At 53.4% G+C, this 15694-nt stretch overlaps 1 protein-coding gene across 1 annotated transcript in view; it reads right to left on the reverse strand.

The window, feature by feature from the left end:
• Nucleotides 1–746: 746 nt before the first annotated feature.
• CDH22 (cadherin 22) overlaps nucleotides 747–15694 on the reverse strand; it is an 81397-nt gene continuing 66449 nt past the window's right edge. The window contains exons 8-11 of the mRNA XM_055543269.1: nucleotides 12598–12719; nucleotides 12367–12484; nucleotides 4949–5200; nucleotides 747–1367 (exon numbers count right to left, since the gene is read on the reverse strand). Of these exons, the coding sequence (XP_055399244.1) occupies nucleotides 796–1367; nucleotides 4949–5200; nucleotides 12367–12484; nucleotides 12598–12719 (1064 nt within the window). The 3' untranslated portion in view covers nucleotides 747–795. The remainder of the gene's footprint in view (nucleotides 1368–4948; nucleotides 5201–12366; nucleotides 12485–12597; nucleotides 12720–15694) is intronic.

A 15694-nucleotide genomic window follows, 5' to 3' on the forward strand; every position in this document is an offset into this window, starting at 1 on the left:
GTAGAGAAAGTGGGGAGAGAGCTCAGCCTGGGAGACAGACACGTCTGGCTTCTAATAACGACAAAAAGAATAATAGTATCAAAGGCTAACATTTATTGAACACCTACTATGTGCTAGGCACTGTCCTAACCACTTGACACATACGAAACCTTTTTATCCTCAGGACTCTCGAGGTAGGTTCTGCTAATTTGCCTCGTTTGACACAGGTGGAAACTGAGGCCCAGAGAAGGGAGGTAACCTGCCCAAGGCCAGGTAGCCAGTAAGGGCCGTGGCCCCACCGCACACTGGCGGGGTGTCCTTGGACAGGTCCCAGCCACTGCTCTGGGGGGTCTTTTCCCATCTGTTACCTTCAGGCTCCACCTCGCGGTTTCCATGACGACTCTGCACAGTCCCAGTACACAGTAGGCGCTTAGTAAATGAACAGCCCTTCTTTCCTCTTAACTCTGATGGGGGGATACCTGGGGAAGGGAGGGCACTTAGGCAGCATTCTCCCTCCGGCTTCTCCCCCAAGCCAAGAGGGAGCCACGCCCCATCCAACCCCTCTCTCTGTGTAACCCCCAGAGCCAAGCGGCGCCCGTTCTCCGGGCAGTTTTCGTGATGTTGATCCTAATTCCCGCACCTCTGGGCGAAAGCTGCCCACTCCCTCGGGGAGGGATGCCGTCGGAGGGTCCGCTCGCGTGGCCCCACTCCTGGCCGCCCTGGGAGGGTGGGAGGTTTGGGAAAGGGGGTGAAGCAGGGGACGGACGTGCTTTGTCCTGGGGGTGCAGTCGGGTCCCGGGCGGCAGGGAGGGCGGGCTAGGAGGCCGGGGCCTCGTCGTCCGGGCGGTGGCCGGCGTAGAGGGCGGCCAAGGGCCGGAAGCGGGGGCCCCAGCCGCTGAGATAGGCGAAGTCCTGCTCGGAGCCCGACGAGCCGCCGCTGTGCAATGAGCTGAGCGAAGCGGCCGGCGAGTCCGCGCCCTCGAAGGCGTAGGTCTGGAAGGCGTCGTAGGGCGGCACCGACAGGTCCCCGTCCGCCAGCGCCACTTTGCGGCTGATGAAGTCCCTGAACACCGAGAAGTCCGGCTCGGGGCTCGGCGGCCCCTGCGGCAGCGAGTGGTGCTCAGAGGGCAGGCGCGCCTGCGGGGGGCTCCCCGCGCTCCCTGCGGAACCCTCACCCCCGCCGCCGCCGCCGTCACCGCCGCCGCCGCCCTTGAGCTCGCCGAAGTCGTAGAGGCTCCGCAGCGCCGACATGTCGTAGGCCTCGGTGTCCTGCTCGCCGCCGCCCTCGTCGTTGTACTTGATGACGTTGTCCCGCATGTCCTCGTCCTCGTCCGAGCTCAGGTGGCTCTTGTGGTGGCGCCTGAGGGTGAGGATCAGCAGCACCAGCACTGCCCGGGAGAGAGGAGCGGGTGCCTGTGAGGGCCCAGCCCCACCCAGGGCGGTCCCGGGAACCACCCTTCTCCTGATGCCCAGCAGAGCTGGTTCAGCCTAAAAGCACATACAGGTTTCCTAGATTTCTGTGCAAAAATACCTTTCTCACAGTCTGGACAGAGCTGGCTATCTGGAGAGGTAGTGAGCTGCCCATCTTGGGATGTGTGCAAATCAAGGCTACACCACCACTGGGGGTGGGGACAGAGAGCTGGAGTTAAGAGATTTCATGTGTGTTGTAGGGCTGGACCCAACCTCTGAGGTCTTCATCCTCAACTCCATGAAGATACATCCCCATGAGGTCTCTGGGGGCTGGTGGGTGGAAAGAGGGTAGCTAAGGTTTGGGGGGAATGAAATGTCCTTGACCCTGACCTCTCTCTCACCCTTGTCCTTCTCTGTCCACTCCAGAGGCCCTGATCACCCTGTTAGCCCTTTGGGTCTCAGATCCAGGTATGTCCTGCAGGAGCCCTTGTCTGAGAGCTCCAGGCCGGGTTCAGCACCATTACCTCCAAGCTTCCCCGGTGAGGGTTCCTCTCTATCGCCCTGCTTGGGTCCCTGGATCAGCAGCATCGGCACCTCCTGGGAACTTGTTAGAAATGCACGTTCTTAGGTTGTGCCCTAGATCTACTGAGTCTGTTTCAAAAAGGCTTCGAAGTCATGCCCAGGCAGCTCAGGTCTGAAAGCCACAGCTCCTTCACAGCACAGACCCTGCCATATGTTGGTCTCATCTCACCTCAAATCCACACTCTGAACTGCCCTGGAGGACCCGGAGCATGTTCCCCTGGTGGGGAGCCTGGCACGCACGCAGTAAGCATGAGAAGTATGCTTGTTGAATGAATGACTGAATAAAGAACTAGATGGAGACCTGGGTGTTGCAAGGTTGAGAGAATGAATGAATCGTCCCTTCTTGGCTTTCTTCAACTGTCAGAAAGGACTCTGCATGCCCTTTCTCCTCCCATCTCACTGATAACTTGTCTTCAACCCTCTAAGCAAGCTTCTCTTCTCCTCTACTCTCTGACTTCTTTTATTTAAAAAAAAATTTTTTTTTTTTTTTTTGGCTATGCCATATGTGGGATCCTAGTTCCCTGACCAGCGATTGAACTTGCACCCCCTGCCTTGGAAGCAGAGTCCCAACCACTGGACCACCAGGGGCAGGAAGTCCCCTCTCTGATTTCTTAACATCAGATGTCCCAGGACTCAGTCCTTGGTCCTTTATCTACATCCTCTTTCTTGGCGCTTTCCTTGTCTCGTGGCTTTAAATTCCAATTAGAGGTTGACAGCTCCCATACTGCAGCCTCCAGCCTGGACTTCTCCCTTGAAACCTAGATTGTCCATCCAGTTTCCACCCCAACAAGTCCCAGGGGGTGACCAGAAGAATCACAAACTTAACCTGTTGAAATTTAAAATAATAATATTTCCTCCTTCTCACCCTCTGTCTCCCCGCCTCAGCAACGGCAACCCCAACTTCCCAGTGACTCGAGGCTTATCACCTCTTTCATTTACTGATGAATCCCAGTGCCTATAATTGAGCACATGGGGGTGGGGCTCATGGATGGATGCATTGGGAACTGATGAGAAAACAGAGAATTAGATGGATGGCTGGGTAAATGAATGGACAGAGATGCACTGGGTATCATGTCAGGCACTGGATTTTTTTTGCTGCTCCAAACAGCTCGGGCAAGCCCAGGGGCCAGAACCAGCTGCGAGGGCCATGGGGCAGGCTGCTGGCTCATGACCTAACAAGGTGGCCCATGACAGGGAAGGAGGGGGGAAGCCGGGGACAGGTCGGGAGGGAGGAAAGGCATCAGGAGAGAAGTGGGAAAGATGGATGGACGGCTTCCGGAGCTGGAGGCCGGAGCTGTGGAGGGCGATGCCCGTGAGAGCAGATGGTGGGGAGCGCGGGCGGCGGGCGACAGATGTGCCAGGCCTGATCAGCGATTCCGCCCGTCACCTTTACAGCACTGATGTGCACTTTCTTCGTTTGTGGGCAATTAGGCAGAAATTTGTTTGCACTGCCTCAGAAAATGAAACCGCTGTAAAGTGCACCCTCTGGAAAAAGGGTTTCTGAGCCATGGGCTGAGGAGGGGAGAGAGAGGGGTGGGGGGGAGCCTCCTAGCTAGGAGGGGCCTGCCCATGGCCTCTGCAGGTCCTGGGGGTGGGCAGCGAGGCATAGGAGGCAGCTGAATCTCCCAGGGAATCGAGCAAACCTGGGATCTGCCATCCAGCCCTTCCTTGAGCTCCTCCAGCTTTGGCTGTTCTGTGAAGTCCAGAGGTCAGGGCTGAGGTGACAGCGAGAGGCGGCACTGTGGCCACTGGGTCTAGTTGAGCTCCTGAAACTGGACCTCCTCCTTGGGGACACTTCAGGGGTTCAAGTGGCTGCTGGTGCAACTGATACCAGAGTAGATTTTGACCCCTCCCCGAACACCTTAAGCTTTTACCCCAGCTGCCCCAACATTTTGCCCCCAGTTTAAATTCCTAGCAGTGAAAAAAAAGTTGTGTCTGACTCTTTGCGACCCTGTGGACAGCAGCCCGCCAGGTTCCTCTGTCCATGGGATTCTCCAGGCAAGAATACTGGAGTGAGTAGCCATTCCCTTCTCCAGGGGACTTTCCCGAGCTAGGGATCCAACCCTGGTCTCCTGCATTGCAGGCGGATTCTTTATTTTCTGAGCAATCAGGGAAACCCAGATTTCCCAGCAGGTGGGGTACTTAAAGGAACAGAAAACACAGGCTGAAAAGACCTGATTTCAAGGAAGACCCAGTTAGAAGACTAGTTGGGTCCCCTTCTGCAAGCCACTTAACCTCTCCAAGCCTCAGTTTTGTCATCTGAAAAATGGGTTTGATCTATCTGGCTGCATGGTTGTAAGGTTCGCAAGAGCCCTTTTTATTAAAAGTCCTACATAGAGAATAAAATAGGACAATAGACATGAGAGAACTTTAAAACATAGGCTTGGCTTTTAAAAATTAGGGGAGACTTCGGGCCATGTAGAACCAGCTGAACTTAGTCTCCACTGGGTGCTGACCCCTTCTGAAGCTGGCAAAGCGGCTGCTCGGTACTTAGGAGATTTCTTAAAAGAGCTGCAGGTTAGAGCTTGGGGCTCAGGCAATTGGTTCAACATGGAACAGTGGAAAGACACGCCCCCATCTTCTCCTGCCAGAGCACCAAAATCGCAGCTAGCTATTGAACAACCATCGACTGGAGGATGCTGAAACCCACTAAAAAAATCCAAAGACAAAGGAGAAGCTGCAGTGAGACGGCAGGAGGGGCCCAATCATGATAAAATCAAATCCCAAACCTGCCAGATGGACACCCCCCAAACTGGAGAACCAAAGAAGTTCTCTGCCTGTTGTGAAGGCTCTGAGCCCCACGTCAGGCTTCCGAGCCCGGGGATCCTGGAAAGAACCTGGAGCTCCATCAAGCCAGCCCTTCCTTGTGCAGACAGGAAAGTCAGACCCCTGCAGGGGCCGCTGGGGAAGGAAATCCGGGGCCGGAGGACCGGGGCCAATCAGGCAGGGGGGTGGGGCTGGCTCTTGGCGGACTCACCGACCAGGATGAGGACACAGACCAGGAGGGCGATGAGGGCGCCGGGGCTGAGGGAGGCGGCCATGACGAAGGCCGTGGTGTTGCAGGACTGGATGGCGCCCGAGCTGTCGCAGCCGCAGATGCGGATGGTCAGCGTCCCCGTACTGCTCAGCGTGGGCGGCCCGCTGTCCACCACCAGGATGGGCAGGAGGAACACGTCCTGCTCCTGCCGGTTGAAGCCCATGTGCTGCGTGTGCACCGCGGCCGTGTTGTCTGCTCCGGAGAAAGCGAGGGGCGAGTGACTTGGGGTCAGCCGTGCCTGTCCCGGCCCCTCCCGAGTCCACCTTGGGATCTGCCTCACTCTGGCCCCAGCTACCGCCTCCCAGAGGACCTGATCTCCCCCAATTCTGCCCCCCAGCTGCCTGAAGGTCCTGTCCCCAGCCCTTGAGCCTTCACTTCTGTCCTTAGCTGTTCTAAGTTTCTCTTCCCAGCTGTCTCAAAGTTTTGCTTTCAGCTATTTCAAGATTCTGTCCCCAGCTGTGCCAAGGTCCTGTCCCCAGTTATTCCAAGATTCTGTTCCCAGCTGGGCCAAGGTCCTGTCCCTGGCTATGTCAACTTTTTTTTTTTTTGCCATGTGTCTCAACAGCCTTTTGTTGTTGTTGTTGTTCCAGATTCTACCACAGCTGTCAAATGCATCCTGACCCTGGGGTCCTGTGGTCGTGGGGTTGTGGCTTTCTGAGCTCTGACAACTTCTGGGTCATCAGAGAAGACTGGGAACTCCGACTGGCACCTGCCTTTGGCTGAGGGAGCTTGCTGTCAGGGGTCTCTTTAAGAGCTGAGCCTGGAGAGCTTGGGACATACCCTTGGGGCCTGATAAAGATGCCTCAGGGCACCAAGGTCTCCTCACCCGTCTCTTTCCTTTGGATGCACGAGGCCAGAGGAGACAGTGAACACACATGAGTCATACTCATCATACTGCTGCAGGCTGGCGCCGGGAGTGCCCGTCAGGACTCGGGGGCGGGTGGAGAATGTGTAGACGTGCCCACTTCCCCTGGCCTCCTGACTCCTCCACCCCTCCCCTGTGTGGGCCAGGCCATCACGGACCGCCCCCCACCCCCCACCATCATTTTGGTGGAAGTACTCAGAGCCCACCTGGCTGCTGGCTGTTGCCCCCTCCCTTGATAGCCAGCCCCACAATGGGGGCCTCACTTCCTGCGAGGGGCCCAGGCTTCCTTCCTGAGTCCTTCTCTCTGTGTTCACAGGCTTCATGTAGGTCTCTCTGACCTCAGATTTTGGCAGCCCGGGCCCCTTACCCAGCTTTGTGTCCCCATTTAACTCAGCCTCTTCCGTGGCCCCCATTCAGTGTTCCTGTCCTGGCCTTCCCCATCATGGACATAAAGCAGGAACTAAGAGCCCTCAGAAGGGCCAACGTGTGGTCTTGGGCACATCTGTGAAATAGCCTGGAGATCCGACTGAAACAAGACTGGTCATGGGTTGAAGCTCATGTGATGGCCACATAGGAGTTCGTTGTGTGATTCTCTCTACTTTTATACATATTGGAAAATTTTCATTAAAATATTAATAACTAAGGCTGAGTCGATCGTGTACTAGTTAGGGAAACTCATTTAGCTTGTCGGGACCTCGGTTTCTTCATCTGAAACTGAGGAAAACTGCATCCCACAGGTGTGAGGATGAAATGGTGTAGTTCACCCGTGCCCTGCAGAATAGCTCCAGCAAAGCAGAAACTCTCCATGAATGCTGGTTGTTAATTTTTTCTTGCCCCACCCCCACACGCCGTACCCCACGCCCGCTCTCTGTTGAGGCTGCCCTGACTTTATTCACCAAGTTCCCGCTACCTGGAACACCCTCTCCACCTTCTTGCCTGGGCAAATTCCTCATCCGTCATGCTCCAGCTAAATGTCACCTCCTTTCTGTGGCCTCCTTTCTCCGCTTCTCTGGGAAGGAAGGATTTATGGGTCCCCCGCCCTGCTCTGACTATGCAGGTGCCACGCACACTTCTGTTACAGTGCTTGTCATGCTGCGTTAAGGTAGCGTGTGCCTGTCTCTTCCCTGGCAGTGAGCCAGCCTGAAAGAATGATGCTTGAACGAGCCACATCTTTTAGGGGTAGCTGGTGGTTCTGGGTCAGCTCCTCAAGCTCTGGCTTGAACTCCAGCCTCCTGTCAAAGGGCATTCAAGCCAGCTGTGACAACATCTGCCTTCCCCTGAGGATGAAAGGCTGAAGAGCAAGATGAGGGGTAAAGGAATAGCATGGGACTCCTTTATATTGACTGCATATTTTTTAACACATCAGGGACTGGGTGGAAATGCTTAATCCTCACAAACATCAAGAGTTGTAACATTATTCCCATTTTAAATACTTGGAAGTTGAGGTTCAGAGAGAAGGGATTTGTCTGAATTTATTGTGTTAATTGGTGGCATAGCTATCTTTTCCATCCACCCATCTTACCATCAATCCATCCATCCAACTGTCTTCCATTCATCTGTCCACCCATCCTCCATCCATCCATCCATCCATCTATCCTTCAACCATCCATTCATCTGTCCTTCCATCCATGCATCCAATAAATCTTTATTGAGTACCTACTGTGTGCTTGGCACCATGCTAGTCATAGGAGGGAAATAATGAAGACCTAAATCAACCATAGTCTTGGATCTGGTCTTAACGTGATAATGTGAGAGACAAATGTTAATCAAATAAACCCACAATTTAGTCTACAATTGCAAACCATGAGGAGTGCTAAGAAGGAAAAGTATAGGAAGAGCATTTAACAGAGGATCTGACCCAGTCTGGGAGGTCAGGGAGAACTCTTTGGGTGAAGACATGATATTATTGCTGAACCCTGAACAATGAGTTCTAGGAGAGGGAATAGCCTATGCAAAAGTCCTGCGGTTGGAAAAGGCATAGGAACTCAAGGAGCGGAGAGCAGTCTTTTGTGACTGGAGGGATAGGGTGATGATTAGAGCAAGTCAAGAAGAGTGTGGAGAGGGAGGCAGAGGCTCATTATAGAAAATCTTAGAGGCCGTGGTAAGGAATCCCGTTATTTTCCTAAAGGCAATAGGAAGCCACTGGTTGGTGGGCAAAGAAGCAACCTAGTGACATATCATCCCTCCATTCAACAGCAAATAAGAATTAAAGACCCTCTTTAGGTCAGGATAAGCCTTCCCTGGCGACTCAGTGGTAAAGAATCCGCCTGCCAATGCAGGAGATGCTGATTTGATCCCTGGGATGGGGAGATCCCCTGGAGAAGGAAATGGCAACCCACTCCAGTATTCTTGCCTGGGAAATCCCATGGACAGAGGAGCCTGGCAGACTACAGTCCATGGGGTCGCAAAAGAGCTGGCCACGACTTAGCAACTAAACAACAACAAGAAGTCAGGATTAGTCTAGTCCCTGAGGACAGAGCAGTGAACAAGACAGACACAGTCCCTGCTTTCTCAGAGCCCACCTTCTAAGCAAGGGTGCCTCTAATCTAAAACACAACCGTGGATGCGGAAGACCAGTTAGGAAGCTGTTGTATGTTTTAGATGCGAAATAATAGTGGTCGTGGAGGCACTGAGAAGCAGACAGATTTGAAAAATGAGTGGCTGGCTCTGGCTCAGCCTCAAATTCCCAAGTAAGAACAGAGGAGGAGAAAGTGGATATTTGTTTCTCAGGGCTGCTGTCTTTGACCATGGGAGCCATATGTTTCTGGAGCTCTGGTCCCTGCTACTGTTTCATTCCATAAGAGGAAATCCCTGAGCCTCCTTCCCATCCCTCTTCACTCCTCTCCTGGCAGCAGCTGGCTTCATCTGGGGAAGCCGCTGGCCACACCAGACCCCGACCCCACCCTTCTAGGCGGGATCTGCGCCCAGCACTGCATCCATCCATCTGGCCTGACATACATCAGTGTCAATCCCTGGCTGCAAAAGCAATATTTATAAATCACGTTTCCAAACTGGCTACAAATTTGTACAAAGAAACAGATGGGTTGGGGTAGCCGTTTGTCAACTGGGATATTTATACGGTGAGGAGGAGGGGGCTTGGCACACCGTGGGGAGGAGCTGGGGGGCTGGAAGGAGGAGCCCTTGCCTGCCTGTGCTGACCTCAGCACGCTGCAGCTGCCCTGGCTCCCAGTTCTCGGACCAGGGGGTCACACCGGATGGGAACCCTGGTGGCCAATCCAGCCCCCCACCCCTCGATCACAGAGGGGTAGTTGGGGCACAACCTCAAGCCCCTTGGGTTGGAAAGATCTGTGAACCTGGTGAGGTCAAGGGGTCAAGCCAGGGCTCCTTGTGTCTCCTATGCCCAGCTCAGGGTTCCACAGCAATGATGAGCAGGCAGGGCAGTACTGGTGGTAAAAGTTGTTAAAATATCGAACTACTTCCAGAAAGGTTTAAATAGTCGTGACTCGGAGTCCCCCGATTCCTGCCCTGTTGCCTCGGCCTCTCCCTCAAGCACATCCCCAACTTTTCTTTTTTAAAAAAATTATTTATTTATTTTAGCTGTGCCTGGGTCTTTGTGGCCGCGCGGGCTTTTCTCTAGTTGCTGGGAGCGGGGGCTACTCTCTAGTTGCAGTGCTCAGGCTTCTCACTGCAGCGGCTTCTCTTATTGCAGAGCACAGGCTCCAGGGCTTCAGCAGTTGCTGCTCATGGGCACAGCAGTTGCGGTTCCTGGGCTCTAGAACACAGGTTCGATAGTTGTGGAGCATGGACCCAGTTGCTCCATGGCATGTGTGATCCTTCTGGACCACAGATCAAACCCATCTCTCCTATCTTGGCAGGCAGATTCTTTACTGCTGAGCCACCAGCACACTCCCACTTTAATACAATCAAGTCATTGATGGATTAAAGCCTGGCTCCGCAGAGGCCCCAGGGTCCTACTCCAGGTTTATGATCAGTGTCCTGATTGGTTATCTGAGCTGCTGCTGCTGCTGCTGCTAAGTCAGTTCAGTCGTGTCCAACTCTGTGCGACCCCACAGACGGCAGCCCACTAGGCTCCTCTGTCCCTGGGATTCTCCAGGCAAGAATACTGGAGTGGGTTGCCATTTCCTTCTCCAATGCATGAAAGTGAAAAGTGAAAGTGAAGTCACTCAGTCGTGTCCGACTCTAGCGACCCCATGGACTGCAGCCTACCAGGCTCCTCTGTCCATGGGATTTTCCAGGCAAGAGTACTGGAGTGGGACACTGGTTGTTAAATCCATTTAAGACTCCTGGAAATACACAAGGGTCTGGCTTCAGAGGACCCGGAGGCCCTGAGGGAGGGAATGTCAAAGTCTTGGGTTGGTGGTGGGGTGAACCCAGACCCGTTCCAGGTTCAAAAGGAACTCGCATAGTCTGACCTTAGTGCCTCTCTGACTACATGTCCTCCAGTCCTGTCACTCACTCACCCCAACTATGGAGGTCTTGAACATCGCAAGCCTGCTCCTGCCTCAGGGCCTTTGCACTTGCTGTCTCTTGGACTTGGATCATCTTTGTGCAGTTATCTGCATGGCTCACCCCTGACTTCCTTTAGATCCCTCCTCACTATTGACTCCTTCACAGAGGCCTTCCTAAGCCACCTTATTTAAAGTAGCTTCTGAAACTTTTGTGCTATGCTATGCTCAGTTGCTTCAGTCATATCTGACTCTTAATGACCCCAGGGACTATAGCCCGCCAGGCTCCTCTGTCCATGGAATTCTCCAGGCAACAGTGCTGGAGTGGGTTGCCATTCCCTCCTCCAGGGGATCTTCCTGACCCAGAGATCGAACCTGGGTCTCCTGCACTGGCAGGCAGGTTCTTTACCACTAACGCTACCTGGGAAGCCCAGCTTCTACTCTTACCTTGCTTTATTTCCTCCTGTTTTGTCTAACATGTGTATGTGAATACCTACTATGTGCCAGGCACCGAGGGTCCAGCACTGAATAGAAGTCCAAACTCTTGTGAAGATTGCATTATTTCTCCCTGCTGGCCACTTACCACCCTCATCATATTATTTGTTTAATTTCTATTTTCCCTCCCTAGAATGTAAACTGCACGAAGGCAGGGATTTTGTCTCATGTGCTGCTGCATTTTTAGGACCTAGAACAGTGCCTGGCATATAGACATATTTTCAATAAATGTTCAAGAAATAGTTGCTGAATGAAGGAGATACCATGTTCTAGGTACTGACAATACACTTCAGTAGGCCGCATTTCATTGGGGCCACCTAGCTGCCTGGCAGGCATTTTCAGTCCCATTTTACAGATGGTAAAACTGAGGCAGACCTCAGGGTTGCACAGGAAGTCATGAACTGAGATTGAACTGAGACCCAGAGGTCCCTCACTCCCAGTGTGTTGATCCCACCCCCAGGTCTACCCCTTAAAGATTCAGACTTCAACTTCTTGATGAAGGTGGACCTGCAGGGGTGGGTTTCACAAATGCAATCAGCTCAGGCTGGGTGGGGCAGTTTGCTTGCTTTCAAGGTAGGGAGAAGGAAGCACAATGGAACTGAGATACGTGTGGGTTTGAATCCCAGCCTCACACTGACTCCCTGTATGACCCTGAGTGAGTCCCTTGTCCTCTTAAAGTCTCAGTTTCATCACCTGCAAAACGAGGGGATGGGTAAGAAAAACTGCCTCCCAGGTGACCATGAGGATGCAAAGAGAAACGAGTGGGCTAAAGCACTTTCTTTCTGGCTGTGCTAAGCCTCACTGCGGCACGTTGGCTTCCTCCAGCTGCCGTGCAAAGGCTTCTCTAGTTGTGGCCCACGGGCTCAGTCATGGCAGCGCATGGGCCTAGTTGCCCCTCGGCATGTGGGATTTTGGATATCCGACCAGGGGCAGAACCTGTGCCCCCTTAATTGGAAGGTGGATTGTCAACCACAACCAGGGAAGTCCCAAGGGATAAAGCACTTTTAAAACAAAAGGGTGGGAGTTGTGTGTGTGTGTGTGTCAGTTACTCAGTTGTGTCCGACTCTTTGTGACCCCATGGACTGTAGCTCGCCAGGCTTCTCTGTCCATTGGATTCTCCAGGCAGGAATACTGGAGTGGGGTGCCATTCCTTTCTCCAGGGGATCTTCCTGACCCAAGATCGAACCCAGGTCTCCTGTATTACAGGCAGATTCTTTACCGTCTGAGCCACCCTGGATCCCTGGCTTATTCCAATCTTCACTTACATCAGGGGCTCCTCCCACCCTGGAACCCCACCCGCTCCCATTCTTCAGGTATTCCCTCTCCGTGTCTTTCTATCTACCCCTGTTACCCTGGAGCTGGCCCCCTCCACTCCACCAACCCATCTCTTGCTTGTTCTTCAGTCTGGCCAGCAGGCTTGGTAAGGGCTCCAGCGTGGCGCAGACGTTCTGTGTGATCTCCGACCCATCACTGGCCCTCTAGGGGCCTCCATAACATGGGAAGGGGGCGGGGAGGCTAGGCTCCTCCCTCCACGAGTCCTGGGATTTGGCGGTCCTTCAGAGGTCACTCACCTTGGATGTCGAGCAAGGAGAAATGGGGGTTGCTGGGAGCTTCCGGCACCAGGCGGAAATAGAAGCGATGCCCGCTCTGGGGCTCGTCTCTGTCCACCACGCTAATGGTCTGGATGAGCTGAAGGGTTAGGAGGGGGCAGGGGACTGAGGTGAGGCCGAGCCCACGCCGGGCCTGAACAGAGGTTGCCCCAGCAACCGACTTGGTAGCGACCCCCAGCCCCTCAGTGGTACCTGGCCTGGCTTGGCATCCTCACACACGGCTGCCTCGTAGGGTGTGGCCAGCTCTGGGGGATTGTCGTTCACATCCAGGATGCGGATCCTTAGGGATGCCCGGGATAGCTGGGCATGATTGTCTGTAACAAGAGCACAGCAGTAAGGTGGGAGGCTTCAAGTGTGAGATCTAGACAGCCCCCCATCTCCTGCTAGAACATTAGGCAGTGGGGTCGCATTGAGAGATCTGTGTGTTGATCAAGCTGGACATCGGACTAAATGGGTCACAATCACCATATCAGTGTTATTATCATCATCACCACCATTTGATTATCACTGTAACCGTCGCCATAATCACCAGTCCCACCCCATCACCAACGCCATCACGCTCTCCACTGCTACTACTGCTCCCTTCGCCATCACCATCACCAGGAGCGCCGCCTCCATAGCATTGCCACCGGCATAACCATCAGTACCACCGCCAGCATCCGCCCCACTCTCACCATCACCCATGCCATCCCACCTCCTCTGTCACCTCACCAGCAGCATGAGAATGATCACCAGCGTTGTATCCACTAGTCCGCCTCCCTCATCTCCACCATCACAAACACTAAGGCCGTCACTCACCACCCTTGCCAACCCCAGCACCCCCGACACCACAATCACCCGTATCCCCACCACCATCATCTCCAGGCATTCACTTATCCACCATCTCTGTTACAGCCCCGCCAACACTGCCAGGACCCAGCCCTCATCACCCACATCAGGACCACAGCACCACCACCCAACCACACTACAGTCAACACTGCCACTCTACCCCTTCACCTCAGCGTGCACAGAATGCTCCTGGAGCATCCATACCCATCATTTCAGGTCTCCTTGCAGAAATCTGGTAGCTTGGTACAATTTCTATCCCCATATTGCAGAAGAGAAATGAAAACATTGGAGAGTTTAAAGAATCGGTCAGCTGGCAACTGAAGTCCCAAACCTTTGCTCTTTTAAGACTTGATCCTGAGAGGGCAAGACAAGTCCACTGGAGGTGAGTCTTCACCTCCAAAACCATGCAGTCCCCACCCCTCCATCTGTGGTGTCTTTGAGGTCAAGGCTTGCGTTGTATTAGTTCCTGGGTCCCCAGCATTGTGGCATGTGGCACAGACTAGGTTCTAACAGATCTGCGGAGTGAATGAGTGAAACTTGGAAACACTCAGACAGAAAGAGGCTTGCATTTCAGGCATGGCTCTGTCCCTGACACGGTGTTTGATCTTGGGTAAGATGTTTCCCTCTCTGACATCAGTTTCCACACCTGGAAAGCAGAGCACAGTGATTAAGAGCAAGGACTCAGGAACCAAGTGGTTCCAATCTCAGTGGTGTCACTTAGTAGCTGTGTGATCCATGCCAGGTCACTTGACCTATGCCTTGATTTTCTTACCTACAACAAAATGGGTCTGTTAGGAATGGGTTGGCTAGGCGGACAGATTGAGTCAATATCTGCGAAGCACTTAAAACTGTATATATAACACATAACAAGTGTTACATAAGGAGTTGTTAAATAAACAGGCATCCTTGAAGGATCCTCTCAGCAGTGACATTCAGTGACTTGGGGCTCTGGGACACCCCATCCCCTCCTGTCCTTTCTGAGAAGCACCCTGAACGTTGGCCCTTTACAGCCCCCAGACCTCTGAGTGCTCATGGGTGCCGTGTCCTTGGCTATCTTAGCCATGAGTTCATTACTGACATGTTCCAGCCAACAGTGCAATCAAGGACAGGCAGCCAGGAACCCCATGAGTTTTTTGGGGGAAGAGGAGGTGGTTGACTGCTCCTTTTTGTGAACTCAAGGGCCCCAGCGGATGCTGACTGCAGCTGCTCCTGTGTCGATAAAGACAGAAATGGAGATTGGGAGGCAGGTGTGGCCACCGGGTCAGGGAAAGGAAGGGCTGCGGATGGGGGGCATCCTTAATTAACTCAAACCCCGACTCCTCTCTGGAGCTCCCCTTAGCCAAGGTGCCTTATCTTCTCAGCTCACCCAGATCTGCTGCTTCGGCGATTAGAGGGGGCTTTTCCGGGGGCGAGAGATAGGAGTCGTGACTGGGAATGCCGGGTGAGCTGTTATTTTTAAGAGCGCTTTGCTGGAGAACAGCCAGCCGGTGGGTGCTTTGTGGGGAGAGGAGGAGGGGAGGAGGGGAGGGTGAGGTCCATCACCAGGAACAGGCACCTTTCTTCCCACTGAGGCAGAGGGAAGGTAGGGGGTGAGAGGGCACCTTTCCCTTCAATGGGGGGGTTCAGGGCTGGAGGCAGAGGTAGGGTCCTGTGGGGCCAAGCAGAAGGGGTCCTCAGAGTCAGATAAGATCCTCAGTGGGCAGACTGGAGGCTTGGGTCCACTGCTAGTGAGACACCCATTATTGTATCATTCCTCTGGGTTCTCCTGGGCCTCTCCTATCTCCTCTGTAATTCTATCTCGATTATCTTGATTTATTGAGATGTAACTGACATGTAACACTGTATAAGTTTAAGGTGTAAAATGCAGTGATTCAATACACATAGATTTTGTGAAATGCTAGTCACAAAAAGATTAAGTAGTACATCCTTACTTTACAAAGCTACAGTTTCGTTGTTGTCCTAGCTCCTCCTTTCAAACGTTATGGGTCACTTCTTGGGAAAGTCCTGAGTCCTTTGGCAAGAGAGAGCGTCTCAGATCTGAGAGGTGGGGCAGCCAAGAGGTGTGTCTCTATGTTGCCAAAGTTGCCACCTACACAGCTTATCTCAGAGACCCCCTGCCTGAACTGGCGGCTGGCCTGGGACCCCAGAGTTCGTGGGCCAACCCTAAGCACAATCCCCATGCTTTGGCATCATGACAGTCTCCAGCCTGGCTCATTAGAATCACTTGGGAAGGGACTTTCTTGGTGGTCCAGTGGTTAAGAATCCACCTTGAAATGTGGGGGACGTGGGTTCAGGGAACTAAGATCCGACATGCCATGGAGAAACTAAGCCTACGTGCCTTAGAGAGGCTGTACACCATACTGTAGAGTCCATGAGCCACAATGAAAGACTGCACGATGCAACGAACTTCCCGTGAGCCGCAGCTTAGACCTGATGCAGCCAAATAAATACAATTGTTTTT

Source organism: Bubalus kerabau, chromosome 13, assembly GCF_029407905.1.
Source record: "Bubalus kerabau isolate K-KA32 ecotype Philippines breed swamp buffalo chromosome 13, PCC_UOA_SB_1v2, whole genome shotgun sequence".
Lineage (NCBI taxonomy): Eukaryota > Metazoa > Chordata > Mammalia > Artiodactyla > Bovidae > Bubalus > Bubalus kerabau.